At 41.3% G+C, this 25,249-nt stretch overlaps 1 protein-coding gene across 1 annotated transcript; it reads left to right on the forward strand.

The window, feature by feature from the left end:
• The first annotated feature begins 781 nt into the window (after positions 1-781).
• Positions 782-24,876, forward strand: abcb4 (ATP-binding cassette, sub-family B (MDR/TAP), member 4). The gene is made up of 29 exons (XM_035387986.1): positions 782-915; positions 1,013-1,139; positions 1,851-1,927; positions 2,138-2,198; positions 3,789-3,924; positions 4,132-4,177; positions 4,543-4,734; positions 5,062-5,233; positions 5,334-5,458; positions 7,064-7,235; positions 7,682-7,795; positions 9,904-10,014; positions 10,436-10,561; positions 10,925-11,128; positions 11,552-11,722; positions 12,105-12,266; positions 12,608-12,787; positions 13,754-13,900; positions 14,330-14,434; positions 16,477-16,554; positions 17,052-17,135; positions 17,853-18,056; positions 18,395-18,495; positions 18,800-18,940; positions 20,219-20,375; positions 21,221-21,418; positions 22,325-22,531; positions 23,239-23,385; positions 23,941-24,876. The coding sequence occupies exons 3-29, from the start codon at positions 1,857-1,859 to the stop codon at positions 24,166-24,168; spliced, it is 3,840 nt and encodes a 1,279-aa protein (XP_035243877.1). The 5' UTR covers positions 782-915; positions 1,013-1,139; positions 1,851-1,856; the 3' UTR covers positions 24,169-24,876.
• Positions 24,877-25,249: the final 373 nt, after the last annotated feature.

Raw genomic sequence — 25,249 nt, forward strand, 5'->3', positions numbered from 1 at the left:
ATTCTTAGGGACAATGTCGAGTCATCTGTCCCTGAGCGGAAGCTGGAGTGTAATTGAATCATCCAGCAAGACAATGATCCAACACAAAAGCAAGTCCACATTTTAATGACTGAAAAGAAACAAAATTTAAGTTTTGGAATGGCCTAGTCAAAGTCCTAACTTGAATCCAATAGTGATGCTGTGGCAGGACCTGAAACAAGCAGTTAATGCTTGAAAACAAACAATTTGTCTGAATTAAAGCAGTTCTGTAATGCAGAGAGAGCTGGAATTCCTCCACAGGGATGTGAAAGAATGATATTAAATTATAGGAAAAATTTGGTCACTGTTTTTGCTGCTAAAGGCGGTGCAACTAGTTATTACATAAGTTTAAGGGGGCAATTACTTTTTCATGGCACTGTATTTTATGTTCTGAGTCCGTTGATAACTGTACAAAGAGAACAATGGTGAGGCTGAGGTTTTGCCAGCTAGGTAGTGAAAAAAAGAGATCATCAAAAATATGGTGTATCATAAAATAAATGAGGTCTATGTGAACAAATAACTTGTCAATCTATAGTTTTAGATGACCAACTAGGTAGTATGGTAAAATAAAAATGGAGGGTAAAATACGTAATATGAAACGAAAACATGGTTAAACCATACCAGGTCAGGAACATAAATGTACTATAACTGATCTACAAGGATAACACAGGGATAACACTATGTGCGCTTGATAGATATGCGAATACTAAACTGATGTCCAGATGTGTTCTAATTTAGTAAGAAATCGACATTGTCCTATTGGGGGCGTTGTCCTGTTGGTCAAGACAAGTAGTCTAGGTAGCCTATAGCATATCGTAAAAAATACTTAACGCACTGTAAGGATATATTGTTTACATTTTTTACACCTGGATTGTTAAGACGGTATTTGTACGAAAGGTAAGGACCAAAGGTTGTGTCGTTGATGTAACCGTGAAAGAATAGCGCGCGTGTCATAAATCGCCCGTAATAAAAGGATGCGTCACTTTGGTTTGAGGTCTCTTCTCCCGAGTCACTGGAAGGGAGCTTCGCAGCTCCACTAAGACCAACACCGAATCAGTGCTTGGAGACGAACCAGGCAAGGCTAAAAGGATTGGACTGTAGCCGAAGCCTTTAACGAAACAGTAAGTCGACACGTTTTACAGCGATGTTTCGGCTCTTGCGATTATTTCTTATTTTTGCTTATTTCAGACAGGATTAATGCTGATAGGTTTTTTTTTTTTTAATTATGCAAAAGCCACAGATGTTTTGAAATCAATTTAAAACGTTGGACCTCATCATAGTAGTAATGGCCAGGTTTATAACGTATATTCGGACATCCCGATATCAAAGTGATATAGCCTACCTGCGTTGTTGGCTACCATGAAAAACTACCTGCAGTTGGATAAGGAGCAAAAGGCTGCTAAACTATACACATTCCTGAATTTAATATACAGTTAAATGCAAAAATATTGGGAGGGACCGTGACACATTTTTTGTTGCTTAGGTTATGTACTCCAGCACATTTCAAATAAAACAATGAATATGAGGTTAAAGTTCAGACCGTTAGCTTTAAGGGTATTTACATCTATGTAGGAATTACAGTACTTTATACACAGTCCCCCAGTCTAAGGGAGCAAAGTAATGGGACAGTTGCCTGCTTAGCTATTTATTGGCCAGCTGTGTGCCTTGCATCATTAGTTAATGTACAAGAAAGCTAAGCAAAGGTCTGGAGTTGATTCTAGCTGTGGAATTTGAATCTGGGGTCTGTTGTTGACTCTCAATATCATGTGCTATATACTATATGATATATGCAAAATAACTGCTATAAATAAAATAAATGTGACATTTTATAGGTGAAAATGAAAAGTAAAAATAGCAAAGAAGACACAGCAATGGAAAAGGGAAAAGTGGAACAAAATGGGGAAATAAGGTAAATGCTGTCATTTGAAAATGTTTATATCCAATCAAAATATCCTTATAACTATTATTAGTGACAGTAAATTGTGGTTTAAAATGAGTGATTTCTATATTTACACAGCTAAACAGGTAATATGCAGTGTCAGCAGTTCTCCTTTCATTAATTTTCTTTTGAGATATTGAAGTCAAAGTCATTTATCCAGATAATGATTTTTTTTTACAGTGAAGCTAATGAGAAGGAAAAGCCGAAAGAAAAGCTGGAAATGGTCAGCCCATTAGCTATTGTAAGTACTAGATTCTTTCATGTCAATACTATTTATGTCAATATTATTATTATCATTATGTATACCTGTTAGTGTTTTAAAATGTAGCAGTAATCATGATAGTAGTAGTAGTATTAGTAGTAGTAGAAGGGCAGTTGTAGTCTTGGCACAGTTCATTTTTGTCTGAATTATAATAAACAAAAAAATGGATTAATTTGTTTTAAGTGGTGTTGTCAATCTACAGTTTGATACTGCAGTTTACTGAGAATTCTGGCAAGGAAAAATTATGTCAAAATGTAAAGGCTCAAAATTGTGGTAGTAGATATATTTTATGTGACTAGATATACATTTGATCAGCATTAATTTCTTTACTTGCAGTTTGTGTGTTGACAGTTTGTAGTAGAAATGTCAATCTGTCTGTTAAGTGCCTTTACACACAGTTGTGGTGTACAGCATCAGCATTTGGTGTATTTGGTTTCAGCATCAGCAGTTTCACCGGACTGTCTTTCCACTGGTGAAAATCTAAGAATAAATAGCCCGCAAACAGAACTGTGAACTACTTCAGTTCTGCACAGTGCGCAGAGAAGTTTCTTTTTTAAACAGGTGCACTTCTATATATGTCCATTTTGCATGTGTATCCAGTGTTTTTATTGGCTGATGTAGCTAAATGTCCAATGGGAGACATATTCATTGCGGGCCTGGAGCATTTTTGTTGATGTAATCAGCAGGTAAAAGAAGAATTAAAAAATGCAATTTTATTTATTGTGTGGATGTGTGAAGTTGTTTGTGAATTCTGTCTGTTGATATGAGGTCAGGAGGTATAGAAATGAATGTTTTTAAGGGCTGAGAGTCTCGTCATTGTGGTTATTTCTGTAGGAAACCCTGAAAAGTGCCAAACTCTTGGTGCTGTATAGGTATGGGGCATGCCCCCTGCCAAGATGGCATGGCTGCCATCCCATTTTAAAGCAGTAATCATATCTTATTCTACTTGACGATGATAAAAGCACTGTCAGCTCCTTATAAAACTGTTTGTATTACACTATGTCTTGGAATTTCTTAAATTGAATGAGTATAACACTGAGGTCTATATCATTGGCTCAACGGCTCAGAGACAGAGAATGTGAAAGAATATAGGAACTCTGGTGTCCAAAACCAAGTCTCTACTGACAACTCTAGGTGTAATTTTGAATGCTGACTGAAGCCTTAAGTCTCATATAAGTAATGTAAGCAAGGTGTCCCTTTTCCAGTTGAGAAACATTGCTAAAGTACCTTACCTTACCTCTCATCTTGTAAGCTGATACTGAGAAGTTAATGAACTTTAAGTTTAGATCACTCTACTACTGTAGTATTCGAACAACCACACAAATACACACACACACACACACACACAGTATATATATATATATATATATATATATATGCAATTATCTTGACAGAAGTCAAGAAGAGTACACACATCATCTCTCTGTACTTCAATATTTGAACCGACTGCAGCACATTTGAAGAGCAACCTGAAAACACAGCTCTTGAAGATGGCTTTTAGATAATTGTAGTTTTATTTTTGTTGTTACATTTTTACTTTTCTATTTTTCCTCTTTGTCATCACCTTAGTTTCGTTATGCGGATGGACTGGATAAATTTCTAATGATAGTGGGACTACTGATGGCTATGGCCAATGGCGCAGTGCTTCCTGCTATGGCAGTCGTCTTCGGAGACATGACCGACAGCTTTGTGGATAATGCCAAAAGTGAGTTGAGCTGCCCAAATGGATGAAGGGGTGCTTCTGTGTTCACTGTAATGGGTGTGTAAATGTGTCTTTTAGCTGCATTCTTAATCAATGTACATTTCTGTGCTCCATGTATCTTTGTGGGTTGTATTGTTTGTTTTAATTGCTGTGCTTTTGTCCAGTTGTCTTTGGAGTTTTAACTCACGCAACACTATTTCTTAAACCCAGACCTAACCATTCCATCTAATGAAACACTGGGAGACCAATTGACAAGGTACAGCTACTTAATAACGACATTGCTTTGCTCCGTTTGCTAGCTGAACATAGATGCTCATCCTTTGTTTTTGTACTCTCATTAACATTTACATGTAGTGCTATCGAATTGTTACAATTGAATATTCACATAATAACATAGCATAAGTTCAATACCATTTCTCAAGGGTACCACAGCAGTTCCCCACTCAGGAATAAAACAGCACTCCCCAGTTACTAGTCGAGTTTGTAGTATGTACTGTAGAACACACTGTCATTAACATGGGTGGTGTATAGTAGGGGGGTCAACGGACCATTTTCATTTGTCGAAACACTGTACAGCATTCAGTAAATTTCAATTACAGGCCTTTTTGTTTGCGTCCCCAGGCATGCCATTTACTACTCAATCATGGGAGCCATCGTGCTGGTGGCCGCTTACCTGCAAGTCGCCCTATGGACACTGGCTGCGGGAAGACAGGTCAAAAGGCTGAGGAAGCTGTTCTTCCATGCCATTGTGCAGCAGGAAATTGGGTGGTTTGATGTCAACGAGACAGGCCAACTTAACACACGCTTGACTGAGTGAGTGAATTGTTCGTTTATTTATTGTTTTGTTTGATTCTCAGTTTAGGTAGCCATAGAGGCACACCCTTTGAAGGAGGGAAAACTTCCTTGCAATACACACAGAGCCATTTTAGCTGTTGCATATAGAACAAGATAGTCAAGAGGTTCTTGATGCATTCTTGAGAAGCTGATAGAAGCCAAAAAGGATTTGCAAGCCCTGAACAGTAGCTGTTTTTATACTCTTAGAAATGCATAGAAATACATTACGTTACGTAAGCGTACAAAAGCTGCTCAATGGGTCGCTGTCAATTTTGTTTCATTAACTGTGCTTTCATTTTTTTCCAGCGATATTTACAAAATCAACGAGGGCATTGGTGACAAGCTGGGGATGCTGCTACAGTCCATGACCTCGTTTCTCACGGGGTTTGTGGTGGGCTTCATAAAGGGCTGGAAACTGACCCTAGTCATCTTGGCCATCAGCCCCGCGCTGGGAATTTCCGGCGCGGTGCTCTCTAAGGTGAGGGCAGGCAGGCCTGCGGTGACGGGCGGGCTCATCGTCCCCAGTGTTTGCGTGCGGCGGTCTCCGGGATACTCACTCGGTTTTTCGGCCCCTCCAGCTCATGACGTCATTCACCTCCAAGGAGCAGACGGCTTACGCCAAGGCCGGGGCCGTGGCTGAGGAGGTTATCTCAGGAGTGCGCACGGTCATGGCCTTCAGTGGACAAAGAAAGGAGATTCAGAGGTGGGTGCGGAAGTGCTGCATTTAATGTGTTTGTGCTGTGGGTCGGGAAAACATGAAGAGAGGGGGTCAACAATAGCTGTAATAGCTTCAGGAAAGCCAGCCCACATGGACAATGCCAGAGCGTTGCGTTGTGTTTGTTTCTTAGGTTATTGAAGAAGATCCTGACTTATTTTATTGTTTCCGTTCTAAGGCCCATGTAACAAGAGTGGACAATAGTAGCCTGAATGTTAAAGGAAAATTCCACCGCAAAACAATGTTTAGCTCATTTAACAGGTCAAGGCGTACCCAATGCATTCTCTCTGTGGGGCTGGCCAAAGCAATCCCTATACAGAGATATGGGCAGTGAAAGGTGCACATTTTGGTAGATGTTACGGCCTAAAAAACCACTGGCTCTACCATGAGGCAAAAACATATTAATAGGATGCCACACTGAGTTAGAAAATACCTGCAAATAAATTTATTTAACAAAACACAAAAATACTCACAAATTATGAAGCAATAAGAGCAGGGAGGTCTGGTCAAAAAGAACAAAAGGAAGGAGAAGCCTGGCCCAACCACGCAGTGGGTTGTCAGACCCAGGACTTCTCCGTAAACTAACAAAACAGAAAAAACTAAACTACAACAATAAAGCCACGATAACTAGACTACCAGACCTCCCTCCCCAAAAGAAAAAGGAAAAATAGGAAACTTAGACAAAAACACAAGGGGAAGAGGGACCAAACACAAGGGAATGCTGCCAGTCAGGACTCTCGCTCTCCACTCTCCACTGAGCCCTTTTGAAGGATGGGGCACTACAGGTGCAATCAGCCCCTAATCATAGGCAATAAGCAATACTTACGAGACATACTTGCTCTTCTGTGCTCTGTGTGGCCCTTTTTTGATGAGGATGTACTGTCCTTGGATGAGGTGGGGAACATGTGCTGGAAACAAGTCCATACATGTTAGAAGGACAGTGTGAATTGAAGTAACTTATCCAAAAATTTTAGACAGTCTAAATACATGTGCAGTGACTAAAAACTCTGCACGCTACACAAAAATTGGCTATGAATGAACAAGAAACCAGCGTGATATTTTTGTCAGATCATTTATTGAAATGCACAGATGTGGAGAATATTCATATCAGCTCTCGTAAAGGTCAGCGATGTCAACCATACATTTCTGCTTCCCTGGCTTAAAACCTTCGTCTCCTCTCCACCATTCTCTCTCACACCACTATTATATAAAAATGTCGGATTTATTATGACTTCCAAATATTTTTCAAGTCGTGGGGTTATGCTTTAATGACTTAGGTCCAGGTTTGATCAAACTCACAGTATTTTGTTCTCAACCTTGAATTAGGACATTGTGCATGATTTTTTTGTTTCACATGAGCTGCATGTCATTTTTTTTTTTTTTTTGGTGAATGCTTAAATATTAACAGTGGTGATTTGAAATAAAATAAAAGTTTATTTTTTGAATATTAACAAAAATTAATTGTGCAATTTCATTATATTGCATTTAAATCCATACAGATTGCTGTTGCGATAAATGGAAATGGATGGTACAGATAGGTTTAAGGTGTTCTCTTCTCTATCTGTTTGCAAAACAATCCATATCTTCCCCAAGGTATCACAGAAATTTAGAGGATGCCAAGAATGTGGGTGTGAAGAAAGCAATCACTGGCAACATTGCAATGGGCTTCACCTTCCTGATTATATACTTGTCATACGCCCTGGCCTTCTGGTATGGTAGCACTCTTATTCTGTCTGGCGAGTACTCCATTGGGTCACTGCTAGCGGTGAGTGTGTTACTCTTCTGTTTCACTTTAGGGTGTTTTAGCACCCTGGTTACACAGTATTCTTCCTGTAGTTCATATCAAAAATGTATATTAATCAAAACTTAAATTATATTCTTTGGCACTTTGGATCTGTTATCTGATTGTTTTTCTGCTCATTGATGAAAATGTTTGTTGTCATTTTCCAGGTTGTCAATTGTTTAAATTAATGTTTCATGCCTGAGTTTGGTCATTTAAAGAAAATATTTTTTGCCAGCTGTTATTACATTGGTATAGTTTTAAAGCAAGTCTTATGGTTTGAGATGAGCTGTTGTACATGACTACAGCTGGGACTGTAGTCATGTAGTCAGTTGTGAGTAGAATGAAGCACTAAAGGAAGGACATGAGCAGTTTGTCATCGTTTCGATGCTTCATTTAGGGATCTTGACACACGCTATTTTTTTTGCCAGGTTTTCTTTGCCGTCATCATTGGCGCATTTGCATTGGGACAAACCACGCCGAATATACAGTCATTTGCCACCGCGCGGGGAGCTGCCCACAAGGTCTTCGCTGTCATCGACCATGTGAGTACTCAAACGTGGCTGCAAAGGGATCTCTCAGCAAGACAATAAAGCAAAGGATACAGTACCACAATATCAACCAAAAAATTAAGTGACCACAAAATTATTATGTTGGGAGGGGTGGGGGTGGGGGGGGGGGTTGGTGATCTGGGGTGGCCCATCAGATTTCAGGCACGGCCTCCTGACCACGCCCTCTGGATGGAACGCTTAAAACCTGCGGTCATTCAAAAACTGACAGGTTAGCGAATACGATAGCTAATTACATTGTTAAGCTACATGATTTTATAACAGAACACAGACAGGGATAGATTTTTTCCAACAAGTCCTCGAATATTCAGTCAGCGAGGCAACAAGTTGATTTTTTTCACTTTCGGAAGAAGGCAAGATAGTTAAGGGCGTGGAACAGATCTTTAATTTCTCTCCACTATCATAGGCTTCTGCTATATCAGGGGCTTATGCTTGCATTCATTATCATCAGTGACCTGTACTGCTAAGGTCATAAGCTAAGCCTGAGAGAATGAAATAGCTTACTTCTCATTGGACAGTGGGGCTAAATGGGCAGATTTTTCTCTGTCCTCTTGCCCTTTTCTTGACATTCTCTGGTGATGATGTTCATGGCATGTGCCTACTCTATTCCTGACATTTTTATCAGCAGTTATTCTTATCTACTTTGTATCTACTTTTTAGTTGGTTTACAATCTACATAGGCTACCATAAACATAGTTAAATATTAATGTATTGAAACAATAATGTAATATATTTCAATTTCAAGAGTCAGAATAGGTACCATGTTCTGTTATCTAATATAATATTCTTGTACGTTTCTTGATGTTCTGTATTTTTGCTGTGGCATCGTTTCTGTACTGGAATAGAGATACTTATGCCGGTGTTGTCAAATTCCACATTTTTGGCATATGGACAAGACAACACTACTGACATTTACTTTTAAAAAAAATAATTTTGTTAATGTTTGACGTCAGCCCAGGAGCCAAGGTTTACAGTAACTCCACATAAACTTCAGCTGAACTTTGAGGCTGGGAGAGATTTCCTGTCTCTACTGGAGAGAAGGCTGTTTCATGATTTCTTTCCATGGATGTTTTTGTCTCTAAGAGGGCGTAGTCACTCAGAAGGGTCATATACACGCAATCTTTTATTAGACTAAAGCTAACCAAACAAACAGGGAAGAAACCTGCATTTGAGGAACAGAGAGTCATTCAAAAAAAATCCAGCTAAAATAAACCAGAGTCACAGGGGTTTCCTTAAATTGTTCTGAAGCAAGGATCAGAGCAGCAATCCCAGAATGCACCAGGGAAAAGAAATGTTCTTTTCTTTATTGGTCCATGTGTTTTTTCCTTTCCTAATCATTGGAATGCAGTGAAGAATGATGCCCAAACTATATGGGTTATGTTGCAATTAATAATTAACTTAATTAAATTACCTTTAGTATGAGGTGTGGTTGCAAAAACTAAAATGACCATACATAGCGTAATTCATTTTTTATCCATATTTTTCTATTGGTCAATGAGGCAGAGAACACCTTGCAAACGGATGTTGTCCCTCCTTCTACAGTGTTCTACAATGAGGTCGGTCGTGCACTTCCCCACAGCATTTCTGGGCCCCAGTCAGCACTGGCATGGTCAGGATTCATTACGTTACAGGCATTTTAGCAGACAGTCTTATTAAGAGCGACTTACAGAACTTTTTTTTTTTTTTTGTACATAGAATTTACATTGCGTCCATTTATACAACTGGATTTATACTGGGGCAATGCAGGTTAAGTACTTTGATCAAGGGTACAACGACAGTGTCCTACCTGGGAATGGAACCTGCGACCTTTAGGTTACAAGACCAGTTCCTTACCCGTTCTACTACAATCCAGACGATGGGGCAGATCAACTAAGCTCCACCTAGGGGCACTACAGTTTGGAGATTTTCAGGGCAACCGATCAGTTTTGAGAGTAATGAGGGGTCTCTGATACCCAGCCATTTCCCCTGAATTCTCTCATATCCCGGAAATGCTTCCCACTGGCTTTGAAACCCCTAAGAGAACATGAATGTTTTTGGTTTGGCTGAGCATAATGTAACAAAGACCGTCTCAATCCTTTTTCCAGAAACCAAAAATCAACAGCTTTTCAAAGGATGGCTACAAACCAGATATAGTTAAAGGGAATATCGAATTTCAGAACATCCATTTCCATTACCCATCACGGCCAGACGTCAAAGTAGGTGACCTACAAATTAAAATCATTGCATTTCTTTTTAAGAATATTACTTGTCAGATAAAATTACAGCAATAACAACAAAGAAAAAATCCAAAGGTTCTCATAAAACTTTCCAAGCTGAAGAAAATGCACAGCTAATTATAGATGGGTAGAAGTCTCTCTAGATCCAAAAACCAAGAATTACACAAAGCATTATTTGCATATTAAAATTTAGTAGTATTCATTATAATTAATCATTAATTCTTAAAATCATCAATAATATCAAGGAGTTGTTGTTGTTGTTGTTGCTCAGTATTATCTTATATGAAGTATTTTTATTAACTGTTAAGGCATTAAACTTTAAATGAGCATTCGTTTTACGAATGCATGGAGAACGTCCATGGCATATGACTGGTTTTAACCTGCTGTGTCTGGTCCTCAGGTCCTGAATGGCATTAATCTGAGGGTGAACTGTGGGCAGACCATGGCCCTCGTGGGGAGCAGTGGCTGTGGGAAAAGCACCACCGTTCAGCTGCTGCAGAGGTTCTATGACCCAGACCAAGGAACGGTAAGTGTGTGTGCGTGTGTGTGTGCGTGTGTGTATACATGACTGTAAGAGTGTAAATGTCCAGAGGTAAATGGACTGCATTTATATAGCGCTTTATCCTAAAGTGCTTTACAATTGATGCCTCTCATTCACCCATTCATACACACACTTACACACCAGCGGTGAAAGGCTGCCATGCAAGGTACCAATCAGTTCATTGGGTGCAATTAGGAGTTAGATATCTTGCTCAGGGACACTTCAACACGCCCAGGGCGGGGGATCACACCGGCAACCGTCCGACTGCCAGACAGACGCTCTTACCTCCTGAGCTATGTCGCCCGCACAAGAACAGAGAACAGTGTACTTATGTGTCTTGATTTGCAGATCAGCATCGATGGACACGACATCCGCTCCTTGAATGTTCGTTGCCTGAGGGAGATGATTGGTGTGGTGAGCCAGGAGCCAGTGCTCTTCGCCACCACCATTGCAGAGAACATCCGCTACGGTCGTCTAGACGTGAGCCAGGCGGAGATCGAGCAGGCCACCCGCGAGGCCAACGCCTATGACTTCATCATGAAACTCCCTGATGTAAGACCTCCCAGGATGATAGGCTTTTGTAGGGCCTGTGCGGCCGCTGTCCTGGTCATGAGAACAAATTTGGGGAAATAGGCTGTGAAACTATGGTTTGTGAAAAAAAACTCCTTTGTGACATGTGACCTATGTCATAACATATAACAGTACAGTTACGACCAAATGTATTAGAGGTCAAAAAACCGCTGAAGTAATTTCCTCATTCAGATACAGCATGACTTGCAATTTTTAATGGATTGTAGATTGTGAAAATATATAATCTTTCTCTATGTGTTCAAGTGTACAGTGTATGCATTAAAGAGCTCATGTTTTATCTATTTTATCTACATTTAAATATATATGAAATATGTGTATTGAGTAGAAAGCCATAGAACTAAAGTTGCGTAATGAAGACAGTTGAACATGAACTCCTATGGTCAGAAATTCGAAACCCTGGTGGGAGACAGAGGTACCCAGCTGAGCGGTGGTCAGAAACAAAGGATTGCCATCGCCCGCGCTCTCGTCCGCAATCCCAAGATACTCCTCTTGGATGAGGCCACGTCTGCCTTGGATTCAGAGAGTGAGACGGTCGTACAGGCCGCTCTGGACAAGGTATCACCTCATGGTTTATGAGCTGAGTGTTGAAAACTGTAATGTGATTATGAATTCAGTTTTGATGAAAATATTCAGTGCATTTAGTAAAAAAGATTTGTTTTTGCTTATGCCTAACATTAATCTAACCACTGTGTAGCTTGATATGTTTTCGTAAGTTGTTTTATGTATCTTTCTAATGTCCGTTGTGTTTGGCCAACCCATTATTCTTTTAATGGCAGCTGAAAATTAACTGTTGGGACTTTTTGGACATACCAAACACATAACAAGAACATACAAGAACATTCTTTTTTTCTGCAAATGAAACCCAGCCTCTCAGAAGTTGGATTCTTAATACCAGTGTTACTATATTATAATACAATTGTCATATTCAAATTTACAGGTGAGACAAGGTCGGACAACCATCGTGGTGGCCCATCGCCTTTCAACTATTCGCAATGCTGACGTCATCGCTGGCTTTGAGAATGGCAAGATCGTGGAATTGGGTTCTCACAGTGAGCTGATGGCCCAACATGGGGTATACCACACCCTGGTCACCATGCAGGTAAGTGAGAATGGAGTACTTACACAACAGCATGGACTGGATCCTCCTTGAAGTAACATAAAGTGTAAGACTTTCTGTCTGAGGTGTGGCTGCTCACTATTATTGGATGGTTCACTGTGTTTTAACAATTATTATTGGATGATTCACTGTGTATGGACAATTCACTCTATCTTAGGAGATTTGCATTTCATGTTTGGAAGCAATCACTTATTGGCAAAGGTGTTCCCTTAATCATAAAGTCATTCACTCTGATGTAAATTGTTCATTATTTCACAGGATGATTTTTCAATCACGCTGTTTATCTTTATTCTTGGTGGTAAATATGTTTCGTTTTTATTAAGACATTCAAAAGTGCTGAGACCATGGATGAGGAGGAGGAAGAGGTCATTATGGATCAGAAGAGTCCAGCTGTCATGTCCGGGTCTGAAACCACCCTCTTCCGGAGGAAATCAGCCAAAGCATCCCCTGAAAACACGAAGGCAGACCAGGAGAAAGATAAAAGTGACCAAACTGAGGCAGAGGCAAGTCAATATATTTGAATATAGCATGTACAGACAACATTCTTGAACAAACACACAAAAGAATTCCTTGCACTGGTGATGTTTCAGTGTTGTGGGTTACGGGTAACTGTCAAAATAAAGCAAAAACTTCAATAAATGAGGGATAAAAAGTATGATAAATGCAGGTGCTTCCACCGAGATTCCTGAGTTAATTAACATCCCAGAATGCCGACAACTGTGCGTAAAAATGCCGGGCAGGCCCAGTTGCCCAATAATTTGGCTACCACAGCTAGAAGAAGAGATGTCAGTGACTTTGAAGGATGGGCAGTTGTTGGGGCATGTTTAACAGGAGCTGCAGTGACAAAGACAAAGGTTAAACTTGCTGATGTTTCATTAAAAAAAACAAAAAAATGTAATGATATTCAGAACTAATATCAACAAACATTGACATTGCAGGCACATTTTGAATTGTACAATCAAGTCAACTCTCGGTAACACGTAGGATTACTACTTGTCAGAAAATGAGAAAACCACTAACAGTGGCTAAGGTAATGTTGGCATGGAAGTCTGAAGATGAACTCCTCGATGGGGGTGTCCTTGCTTTGTTTGAGAGGCAAGGCAAAATGGGCAATTCTGAATCAAATGACTACAAATAGCAATCTAGGGCATGAGCCAGTGATTTAGTCAAGAACAGCTAATTGAGAACTTTGCAGAGTGGGATGTGGTTGGTGTTTCCTTTATTTTGGCAGTTACCTGTATTCCTCTCAGGTGTTATTTGTTTAGCTCTCAGTGTCTGAACTGGATTCAATGACATCCAATTCTGGTTGAGGAGTGTGGAAAGTGATTCTGTTTGGTTCAGGAAGAGAATGGGAAGTGCTGTCTTGTGATTCTTTATGGTTCAGAACAGGAAATCAGGAAGTGATGTCATGTGATTCTTTTGGGTTCACAAGGTAATTAGGATGTATGTTGTGTTTCTGCCTGGTTCAGGAGGAGAAGGTTCCACCAGTTTCGTTCCTGAAGGTGCTGCGTCTGAACTTGCCGGAGTGGCCGTACATTGTGGTGGGCATTTTTTGTGCCATAATCAACGGGGGCATGCAGCCCGCCTTCGCCATCATCTTCTCCAAAATTATTGGGGTATGTTCTTATCTGGGACTCAACACAGCCATTCTTCCTGGAAGAAGGCTATTGCTTGAATTCAATCAAGTTTTGCCCTTTTCCTTGAGTTACAACTAACGTGCCAGTGTTCTGCTTTTTCAGTCACATGCAAGTTTTCTTTTATTCCCTTCATAATCATAGTTTGGTGAATTCTGGATCACCAAATATAAATCCTTAAACTAGTTTTGTGAAGTAAATGGCAAGGCCTGTAAGTATGAAGGCAAGTGCAAGTGAATCAGTGAAATAACAACTCATCTCATGCAGTAATGTGCCCAAAAATCAAATGTCCAAAATAAAGTGCATATATGGAGGTGTTGAGTAACCTTTTTGTGAAAAAGTGTATTTTTGTTTCATTTCCACATGCAGATAATCTATATCGGCCTGTGATTTTCTCTCTCATTTTTTCAGGTATTTGCTGAAACGAACAAAGATGTCGTCAGAGAACGGGCCACATTCTTCTCCCTGATGTTTGCGGCTCTTGGAGTTGTTTCCTTCGTCACAATGTTTTTTCAGGTACCATTCCTCTATTGGTTATCAATGTAAGTTGCATTCTCACATCAGTAAAAAAAAAAAAACGTTCACCAGAAACAATTGACCTGCAGGAAACCAGCACTCTCGCTTGCTCGAAGGAAATGTACGGTGGTGAATCTAAGGTTGGCGGTGTTCAATAGGCTGTATGCCACATCACATTTTGTATGCCGTGGTGCGATGATGGGAGATGAAGTCCCTTTAAGAGTAACTCCAAAACCTTATACTCCAGACTTCAAATCATGGTTTATGTGCTTGACAAAACTGAGGGCAAATGTTGATTAAATGCAGGCTGATGTTTTTTAGTGCCTTTCCCTCCTTTTCTGCCATATTTAGAATGACCAATCATGTATGTGCAGAATATCAGCATGCATTACTGCAGTTTCTGAGATTGATTTGGGAGAGCCCAGACAAGCACATGCACTCTTCTGAACCAGGTGATACCAAGCATCCCTTCTTATCACACTGCAGTTCACGAGCCAGGCTTGCACACTAATCAGGTGGAAGAAGACGCTTCATGCCCAGAGCAACAAATGACTCGCGAATGCATGTCCGACCAGCAGGGGTCAGTAGTAAGCGATGAGATGCAGTAATACCGACCGACTGAAACCCTCCCATCCCTTGCTAGATGCTAGAACCAAATTGTTGCATTCGTTTGCGGGACTGCCAGGCAACAGACAGCACCGATACAGCCTGAATTTGACCATGGGGCCCATCCACAACAGTGAACTATTTTTGATGAAGTCTGTTTGAAGAGTTGGACGGAAGTCCTCTGTGCAGTAACGGGCACAGGAGCACGCGTAATCTCACGTGCACTCTTCGTGTGCACTCATGAGACAGGTGATATGCAAGATAGAGATAGATAGCCCTCTTAACTCACAGTCCAAGCCTTCTGCCATGGTGTGCCTGAGCTGCCAAGGCCAAGCCATCAATCATAAACCCAGTAGCAATAACATGTACCAAACTGTGGCCTTAAAACCAGTCCTCTGATTTAACGCCATTTAATATTTGAATCTTCTTCAAAATTCATTGTTCATTATACGTGCATACCATCCTCTAGTCAAGGCTGCTGACTCAGATATGCAGTGTACAGGAATGCTAGGACACACTGTACTGCGATAACACAGGTGTTTCCCGTGTTAAACCTGAAATTCTGAAAAAATAGGCCTCTGTTCAGTTAGCTTGCTAAGATCTAGAAAAAATGTAATCAGGTTTGCTTTATAAATGGTTCTTCGACAATGATTCACAGCCTCTTGCATTACCAAAAAAAAAATAATAATAATAATTAAAAATCCAAAAAACAAAAGATCAATCAGTCAATCAATAATTTTGTACAGTTCTATTGACAAACAAGCTTTACACAGTGATTGAGTAGTGTTCAGGTGTAGTGAAATACTGGGAAGAACCAGGGGAAAGACAGCTCAGGAGGCAAAACACCAGGCAGAGTCAGATACGCAGTTCTCAGTCAGTTTTAATACAAGCACCGGTGAGAAGACTGCTGCCACACAGAGTTTTGTTCAGGATAGTCTCAAAGATTAGATCATTTACAGGGGGTTTATACAAAGTTGGTTACTCTGGTTGGTTAGGATGGCATCGGTTGATATTGCAACAGTTGGTTTCACATCAGGTCCTTAGTTACGCCTACTCCTTTGTCTACATTTTTATATTTTGAACTTCCCATTAAGTCGGACAATAAATCTTTGTTAAAATAAATCTTTGGATTAATGAAGGCTTTGGATTATTTTGCTGATGTTCTTTTATCAAATTAAAGGACAAGGCAGACAGGGGTAAGATTGAATAAATGCCTCTGTTTGGACTACTACAAATAACCAGCCAACTGGAGTTGGCATCTCCAATTATTTTTTATCAAATAAGCAGCCATTCGAACGAGTCCCATTCAATCATTAACAATCTGAAGAAGGGCTGGGTGGCACTGGTTCATATACTTTCACTGCCAGATTTACTGCTGAGAGCGACAGCAATTTGTCATCAGTGACAATATAAAGATATGTATCTTATCTCCACAGGGTTTCTGCTTTGGAAAGGCTGGGGAGATTTTAACCATGAGGCTGAGATTTATGGCTTTCAAGGCAATGCTGAGACAGGTAGTGTACAGGTGCCGCAGGTGTTAGCATCTGGATTGTCACAAAACACATTGGTGCTGTAAATGAATATTCCCACACATATATATATATTTTTTAATATATTGACTGTTATTTGTGGAATAGTTCCTGGTTCATGGCTCGTAAATATCATTAATTGTTGAACTGGAATATTTTTGAATATTGAATTAATAGTTTATTTTTTTCAGTTTGATTACATATGTTTGTATGACTATTTACCATACATGATAAATTAATAAAGGCAATGATTCAATGATTCTTGCTCCCTTAGGGATAGGATGAATAATTGCTTTGCAAATTTTAAGAATTATGTCTACATTATCATCACATGCTGTTAGTACTTATTTATGCATACATGATTCTAAAAATAGGAAGTGGAAAGTGAGAAATCTTTTCCCCATGAAGAAATAGTTGATCAGCCCTACATTAGATAATCTGCCTCCATGTTGTCTCATATAATCCCTTGGCCCTGTTTGCAGGAGCTGGGCTGGTTTGATGACCCCAAGAACAGTGTGGGAGCCCTTACCACCAGGCTTGCCACAGACGCTGCCCAAGTACAAGGTGTAAGTCAATCTGTGGCGGCTGATAACCACATGCCATTTCCTCAGGTGGCCACATTACTCAATCTGCCCACAGCTGTGTGCCGTCACCATGTCATGGCATCGGCCCAACTGAATTTGATATTGGGGATAAGATGGGGGCTCACTTAGTGGCTCTCCACACAGTAGAACCACTGCAGTAGACCCAATAGGCCTACAGTAGACCCATTCCAGTACACCCAGTAGACCCACAGTAGACCCACTGCAGTAGACCCAGTAGACCCACAGTAGACCCACTGCAGTAGACCCAGTAGATGTGAACCACAGTCTCAGTCTTCAGTGCCGCAAGGTCAACCTTTAGCCAGAGCGGTTAGCCTACCATGCCAAAAGACCCATGGCTCTAATATCTGGGACGTATGCCCTCCCTCCCTTGATTACTCAAGTCATCCCTGCTAAACTGAGTTATGCTCAGCTGACCTCCCTAGGAAATCAAATTTTTAAAAATGTTCCTATAATCAATAGAGGCTTTCAGGGTTTTGGATTAATTCATACACCTGTGCATGGTCATACATGTACATACTACATACATTTCATGTTCCCTGGCTACAACAGAACATATATAACCTTATTTCATGGCTATAACTGGACATATCTACTCCGTACCCTGGCAGTAACAGAGCATACATACTCTATAGCATCTACCATTTCAATAACCAAACATATGTATATCCTATCTGGCAGGCAACAGGTATGAGGTTGGCCACGCTGGCCCAGAATGTGGCCAACCTGGGGACGTCTATCATCATAGCGATGGTGTATGGCTGGCAGCTTACCCTGCTCATCCTCGGCATTGGGCCCCTGTTGGCCATTGCTGGAGCGATCCAGATGAAGGCACTGACTGGACACGCTATTAAGGACAAGAAAGAGCTGGAGGTGGCAGGGAAGGTAGGCATCCGCCAGCCACTGTACCAAACACTGTAAAAGCCTTCCACCAAGGCTGGAAAAAATAAGAATCTCATGGAACAAATGGGGATTATGGTCTACAAATGATATGCAGCTCATGTGTTGGCAACATGTTTGATTTCATGCATTGACAGGCAAGATGCAGAATTTAATTTTTTAATGGCAGTCTGTGATTCTCTATGATATAAAAATATGTAAAAAGGTTATATAGCAGATACATGTTACAGAAATTCAGATTGAAAGACTGTTTTGTTCTTCTCATAGAATATCATATACAATACATAGAAATGTTTTGTGTGAAATGTGCTCTGATTACACAGATTGCAACAGAAGCCATTGAGAACATCCGCACAGTTGTGTCACTGGCCCGTGAAAACAAATTTGAGTCTCTCTACCAGGAGAACCTAGTAGTGCCATACAGGTGTGTACACAGATGCTTTTTTGTAGACTTGGGCTACTCGTCTCCAGGTCCTGAGGGCTGAAATGTCTGCAGGCATTTGCTTCAGCCATGTATTACAGCACCTGATTTCTCTCGTGCACTTATTTCCTGGACTGAGGTAAAACAATCAGTGAAATCTGGTGGTGTAGTGCATGGTTGGATAAAATACCTGCAGACACTGTGGCCCTCAGGACCTGGACTTGAGTAGCCCTGTTGTAGACTGAGGGATTTTTAGAATTGAGAATCTATGCAATATGTGTGGTTATCTGTCTTTTTCCTCCATCAGAAATGCAAAGAAAAAGGCTCATGTTTACGGCATGACATTCGCGTTTTCACAAGCCATCATTTACTTTTCCTATGCTGGCTGTTTCCGCTTTGGGGCCTGGCTGATTGAAGAGGGTCACATGAATTTTGAGGACGTTTTTCTGTAAGTACAGGTGTCTGAACCTTTTTTGGCTGGCCCGCAGCAGCGGGGCCAGCCCTACAAACGCAAATGTCTGTGACTGAGTGAGTGACTGAATGAGTGATGAAGTTACACCATTGGTCGGCCGGAGAGGTCCAGCCATATACTAGGTTTTGACCTGCTCTTGTTGCTGTATGTTTCAGTTACATTAGTAAAGTGGGCCGGTCAAGATGTTTGTTATGTCTATTATCATACAGTATGATAAGTAAGATCGCGGCTGGTATGCAATACATTATCAGATTAGGCTACTGAGGTTTTAATATAGGGATTACGCCCCTTATATAATAAATTTAATCATACAGTAAATTATATTTTGAATATGAATGTTTTAATAATATATGAAAACTGTGTTTGACATACCTTATACGTATAAATTGCTGTGAGATTTATGTATGCAGTTTTGTGTGTACACAGCTTTAAAATTTTTTTTAAATGTATCTGATATTCCAAGTACATGCATAAATGAAGGGGGGGATGGTGGTAGCATCTTATCTTTTCATGTCATGGACAGGATCTTTGCCTGCTGTATGTAACGTTTTCTACTGTAAGCTTTGCCTACAGTAATGAGCGAGCAAAGGTTCTGTGCTTCGCCATGGAAACGGTTAATGATTACTGCCTTGGAAGGCATACGGCTAGCCCCCACACTGAGAGCAAATTAACCTTACGACCATGAAAACTGTTTCCTTTATGGGGCAGAGGTGGCTGGGAGGCATAAAAATGACAGGTGACTGTGGTGAAGTGGTTGGAGATAACAGCACACTGAAACACTGTAACTGTTATCAAGCATTCACACGCACCCAGTCCTGTTCAACCTTTCCCCGTGGCTTGAAGAATGGCATCTCGTTTGTAATAATGATGCAAGTGATCATCTTGAAAACATGAAAGTCTTGAAAAGATGATTGTATTGGAAGTACTATTGGGCCTAGCTAACTTTTAAGCTTTATTTGCTGAAGTTGATAAGATAAAGAGGTGAAATGTGCCATTGTCATGATTTATTGTTAGACATCATCATAATGTAGGGAAGGGAAGGGGAAGGCACCTACGGTTGATATATACAATACAATGTGCTTGCAATATATTCTAGTGATATCTCTTTTTATTAAGTGAGAGGTGCCTAAATAAAAATTCAGTATTAAGAATATTATTATGAATAGTATTATTGATATTATTATAAATATTATTCTGAATAGTATTACGATTGTGATTATGATTATTATTAATAATATTATTAATCACCTGTAGGGTTGTTTCTGCTGTGCTGTATGGAGCTCTTGCAATCGGAGAGGCCAACTCTTTTACTCCAAACTATTCCAAAGCCAAAATCTCCGCTGCACACCTGTTCATGCTGATTAATCGAGTTCCTGCCATCGACAACGATTCAGATGAGGGAGAAAAGCCGGTAAGTCTGTGTCTGTGCTCTATGAAGGTTTTCATTCACAGTAGTAATTTTAAAACTATGGTGTTTTTCCACCATCTTGCTTTTGAGATACACCTATGGGGAATGACATGCAATGCTGTCATCGCCGCCAGGGACACCCACCCTCTCTGTGTCATGTGCTTGGGTTTGAAACATGTCTAGGCCATTGACACTCCTGAGAGCTGTAGGCATTGCCCACCACATTCCAGGAAGCAGGACCAATCAGTCCGACCCAGTCATTTTGGGCCTTTAAACTCTGCCTCCCCCCGTAGAGGGACACCACACCCTCTGCCACCCATACGGCCCCCACAACCCCTAGTTATGGCCCGCCATGCCCAGTCAGGACAGGGCAGAACCAAGCCCCAGGGTTCACCTCAGGCCAGCAGGGCAACCCCCCTCTCAGGCCTTGGGGCAACAAGGGCAAAGAGACCTTCACTTACCCCTTCCAACCCTAAACGGAAGCAGCCTGACTGACAGGGACTGTCACTGGGGGGCTAAGGCCATGTTCTGGGGCAGCCCCCTTGAAAAAGAGGAGACTCCTAGTTTAGGGGGACAGTCCCTCACCCCCAGCAGTCCACGAGATATTTAGTGACACCTAGTATTTAGTGACATCTAGTGACCAGTTACTCTCACTGTTGTCCATAGGACATGAGTGTCTGGCCCTCACTCACTGTCCCACAGTCAAATGGCAGTCTGACGAGCCCAACAGAACCAGCGCTCCGGAACCATTATAAATCTGTCTGAGCAGTCATATCCAGTGTGTCGTTTTCATGGCGTCGGTCATGCTGTTGACTTCTGAACCTATGGCTCCGTTTCTGCTCTTCTAGGACAAGTTCGACGGAAACGTCAAGATCGAGAACGTTCAGTTCCACTACCCGTCCCGGCCAGACGTGTCCGTCCTGCAGGGGCTCAGCATGCGGGTGAAGAAGGGGCAGACCTTGGCGCTGGTCGGCAGCAGCGGCTGCGGGAAGAGCACCATCATCCAGCTGCTGGAGCGCTTCTATGACCCAGTGGACGGGAGTGTGGTGAGTGCCTGCCCAAACCGAATAAAAAACCTGATAAACCCCCTGGCCTTTGGGGTGAAAGCGGTGGTTCTCAATGGGTGGCCCAGTTTGCGTAACCGTATAGTCCCATGTCCTGGCACTGCCCCCAGACACCAGCAGGGTGACATTGATAGGGAAAAAGAAAATGGACATGTTTCATTTGCAAATCGTACAACTTTATGCAAACGTGTGCTCTGAGAACCACTGGGTTTCCGTGTTTTCAGTGAGGTTTTGGGGGTTTAGTCCACAGCAGACTCCAGGTTGTTTAAATATAATATCCAGACCTAAAAATATTTATTTGCGCAATGACCCTTTGGTGTCCTGCTCTTGGGTTGGAGTTGAGAAGTATTTTTGCTTTAGTATTCAAATGATAATTAACTGGAGTGCTACAGATGTACAGAATTGTAGAACATAATTTCACGGTAAATTATGTGTTTTCCTTGTATTGCATCCATATTGTGTAACATATATGGCCTCTTCCTTTGGGAATACAATGATATGGTACTGTCTAAAGTTATAAAGAGAGAACACTGGCACAGGCACACCATTGTCAAGGATGTTTTATTGCACATAAAGATATCACTGCATTTTTACCGCACTCTATAAGGTCCATAAATGATTCGTATAACAGGCACTTAAACTGGAGAAAGAACAGTTATCATGCCTTTATAGGGTCTGTTTGATAAATTTATATGCCATACAGATCCGGTTGTGAATGTATGAGGAAATTCAATTCACAATTCACAAATACTGTAATACAATGAATCATCTAAACAACAGTTAACCCTTCAGTGCCCAGTTATACACATACATGCATTCCCAGTTCCCATACACAGACAGTCAGCATAAAGGTGTAATCTTGTCGCCTGGACACCCCCTATGTCGCAGATGCTGGACCAGCAGGACTGCAAACACCTGAACATCCACTGGCTACGAGCACAAATGGGAATCGTATCCCAGGAGCCTGTGCTGTTTGACTGCAGCCTGGCAGAGAATATCGCCTACGGTGACAACAGCAGGGCCGTCAGTCAGGAAGAAATCGTACAGGCAGCCAAAGCTGCTAACATCCATTCCTTCATAGAAGGCCTGCCACAGGTAAGCAGTCCTTACCAGGATGACGAAAGTATTGGCACCACTGCTGTAGCACACGGATGGGCCCCATGTTCTGGTATTGAATCTGGCCCATGCCAGTGCCGACTGTGGCTGGCAGGCCCTGCTGGGTGACGGACAGTTTTAGTCGGCAGGGATTTGTAACACTTGTTGATCGGGCACCAGCAAGGTCTTCAGCTGAGCTGCACAACACAGTGACTTCCTCCAACTCGTGACTGCGTGAGCCCCACTTGCAAACTGCAGTGTGATAGGAGGAGGTGGCTGACATCACCTGCTTCACACATGCCAGTGTGTGCTTCTCGAGTTTGTCAACAGAGGTTGCAATGAGCATTGGAAGTTGTGGAGAAAAAGGGGGAAAAGCATTTTAATCTATTACTGATAGCAGACACCCTTTGTTATTCTGTAGACCCAATGTTAAGAAAAAATGGTGAACTTGTTTTTTAAATAATTTTTTTAATTAGAGATTATACATTATATTTTAAATATCATAAATACACACTGTAGGGTTTCTAGACAATCAAATACTGGGTGTTATAACTGGTTTGTCTGACACAGCTAGTTCAACTGGAGTGGATATACAGACTGAATTTTGGAAGTCACAGACTACAGAGTGGAACAGCATCAACCCTTTTGTGCTGTGGGGTGCCGGAGGGCAGAGATAATTATGTGTTCCCTCTTTTCTCTCTTTGAAGAAATACAACACGCAGGCTGGAGACAAGGGCACCCAGCTCTCGGGAGGTCAGAAACAGCGGGTAGCCATCGCCCGGGCCTTGCTTCGAAATCCCAAGCTCCTCCTCCTGGACGAGGCCACGTCTGCTCTGGACACAGAAAGTGAAAAGGTGCTAATCAAACTGTCTGCAATGTTCAAACAAAGACCATCTATTAAACCTGAGCAACTTAGAGCAAGTTTCGCACATTCTTTTACATTTTTAAAGTGTTTTAGTAGTTGCTTTTAACGCTTTTTAAGTTTGTCGTCTTTGAATCTACTTTGAACTACTTTGTTACACCGTCCAGTGCGTTTAATCTATTAATTAACTGGAGGCTTAAAGGACAGAAGGTACTTCTGAGTAACATAGGACAGTACACTGGAGCAGATCCAGAGGAATCCTGACAGGATAGCAAGTGAAAATTTGTGAATAGCAGTAAATAAAAATATATTACACATATAATAAATTGGATAATGAATTGCACACTGCACATGTTTACTAATGATGTGAATGCCTGGATTCTAGCCTGGAATTTTCCTTGAAATAGTCCATTAAATGAAAAAGCAAGCTTGTGGCTCCTGGGTTACACAGTTGCTCAAATTCCTCTTGAATTCAACCCTCAACAAACTCAAACCGCTCAAATCCAACCCTCAACAAACCTCCCACTCTGTCCCTCTGCTCACACAGATTGTGCAGGAAGCCCTGGACAAGGCCAGAGAGGGCAGAACCTGCATCGTGGTGGCCCACCGTCTGTCCACCATCCAGAACGCGGACCGCATCGCCGTGCTCCAGAACGGCGTGGTGGTGGAGCAGGGCACGCACCAACAGCTGCTGGCCAAGCAGAGCGCGTACCACACCCTGGTCACTTCCCAGCTGGGGTACAACGAAACAACACCGAAAGCAGAGGCGGAATGAGAACACTCACGCCAACGAGCGTCGCTCCACGGCCATGGTTCAGAACCGAAAGGCTTAAGGACACGGGGGTGGGCACCAGGCTTATTTATTCTCAAACCACGTTGGAAGCCTCTGCATTGCATTTTCGGCTCCATACGTGCCATGCTGTGAACCACATTCGTCACTGTGTCTGACAATTTTGCTGTATTCTCACCATTTGCTAATCAACCCATGTCAAGCCATATTTCTGTCCAGTAGCCGCTGCTTTGATTGACTTTATTTTGCTTCATGTTTACACACCCACTTTTATATAGAATTTTAATATTGGGAAAACATGAAGAGATTATGGAGTAATGCAGTGACTCTAGAAATTCCCTCCTTAAGTATTACGTGCTACATTTTCCTTTTTGTTTTCAATTATATTGCTAACTGGACTAACACTGGCTCTTGTAAAGCCTTTCCGTTTAAATGTATTTTAAGTTTTAATTACACATTTTTTAAAAATCTTTTTTTACTTCCCGTCAGTATACTCAGGGGTTTTCAGGGGGAGATTTTTTACCTTGAGGACTTCTCTGAAATGCTTGAATGCCAAGGAAGTGCCTTTTAGAACTAAATATGTTCCCTTCCTGTACGTATGCGGTTTCCTATGACTGCAATAGAAATCTTTACAAATATTTATATCGTTTTGGGCACCCTTACAATAAATTCTCAAATCTGAATGGAAGTAAATGTGTGCTCTTTGTACTTCAGATGGTGTATGGAATTACTGTTCAAGCAGTTAGAGAGATTCCACTGAACATCCTATAACACAACAGGCCTGGTTTTTTCCACACCTTTCACTATTCTTAGTCTCATTTCTTTCATATTACCTATCATTTCTATCACAAAAGCTTTCCTTTCATGCCTTAAAGTAAATGTGATACCAACCATGTCATTACTACTGTGCTTCCATTTATACTACCAAGATAGCTCAATACAATCATTATAACTATTATAATGTAGCACAATGGGTATCTGGGCTTGTAACCAATTATGTACAGTGAGCTCCATAACATGTGGGTCATATTGTTTTCTCAGTTTGGCTCTGTACTCCACAATTTCA

This window comes from Anguilla anguilla, chromosome 1 (genome assembly GCF_013347855.1).
Source record: "Anguilla anguilla isolate fAngAng1 chromosome 1, fAngAng1.pri, whole genome shotgun sequence".
In the NCBI taxonomy this organism is placed as follows: Eukaryota; Metazoa; Chordata; class Actinopteri; order Anguilliformes; family Anguillidae; genus Anguilla; species Anguilla anguilla.

Excerpts from the sequence above, each read along its gene's own strand:
- abcb4 (XM_035387986.1), top strand. The coding sequence starts at position 1,857 with ATGAAAAGTAAAAATAGCAAAGAAGACACAGCAATGGAAAAGGGAAAA. Across the intron at positions 2,199-3,788 it reads TGGTCAGCCCATTAGCTATT|TTTCGTTATGCGGATGGACT; the intron begins GTAAGTACTAGA and ends TCATCACCTTAG. Across the intron at positions 13,901-14,329 it reads TCTTCTCCAAAATTATTGGG|GTATTTGCTGAAACGAACAA; the intron begins GTATGTTCTTAT and ends TCATTTTTTCAG.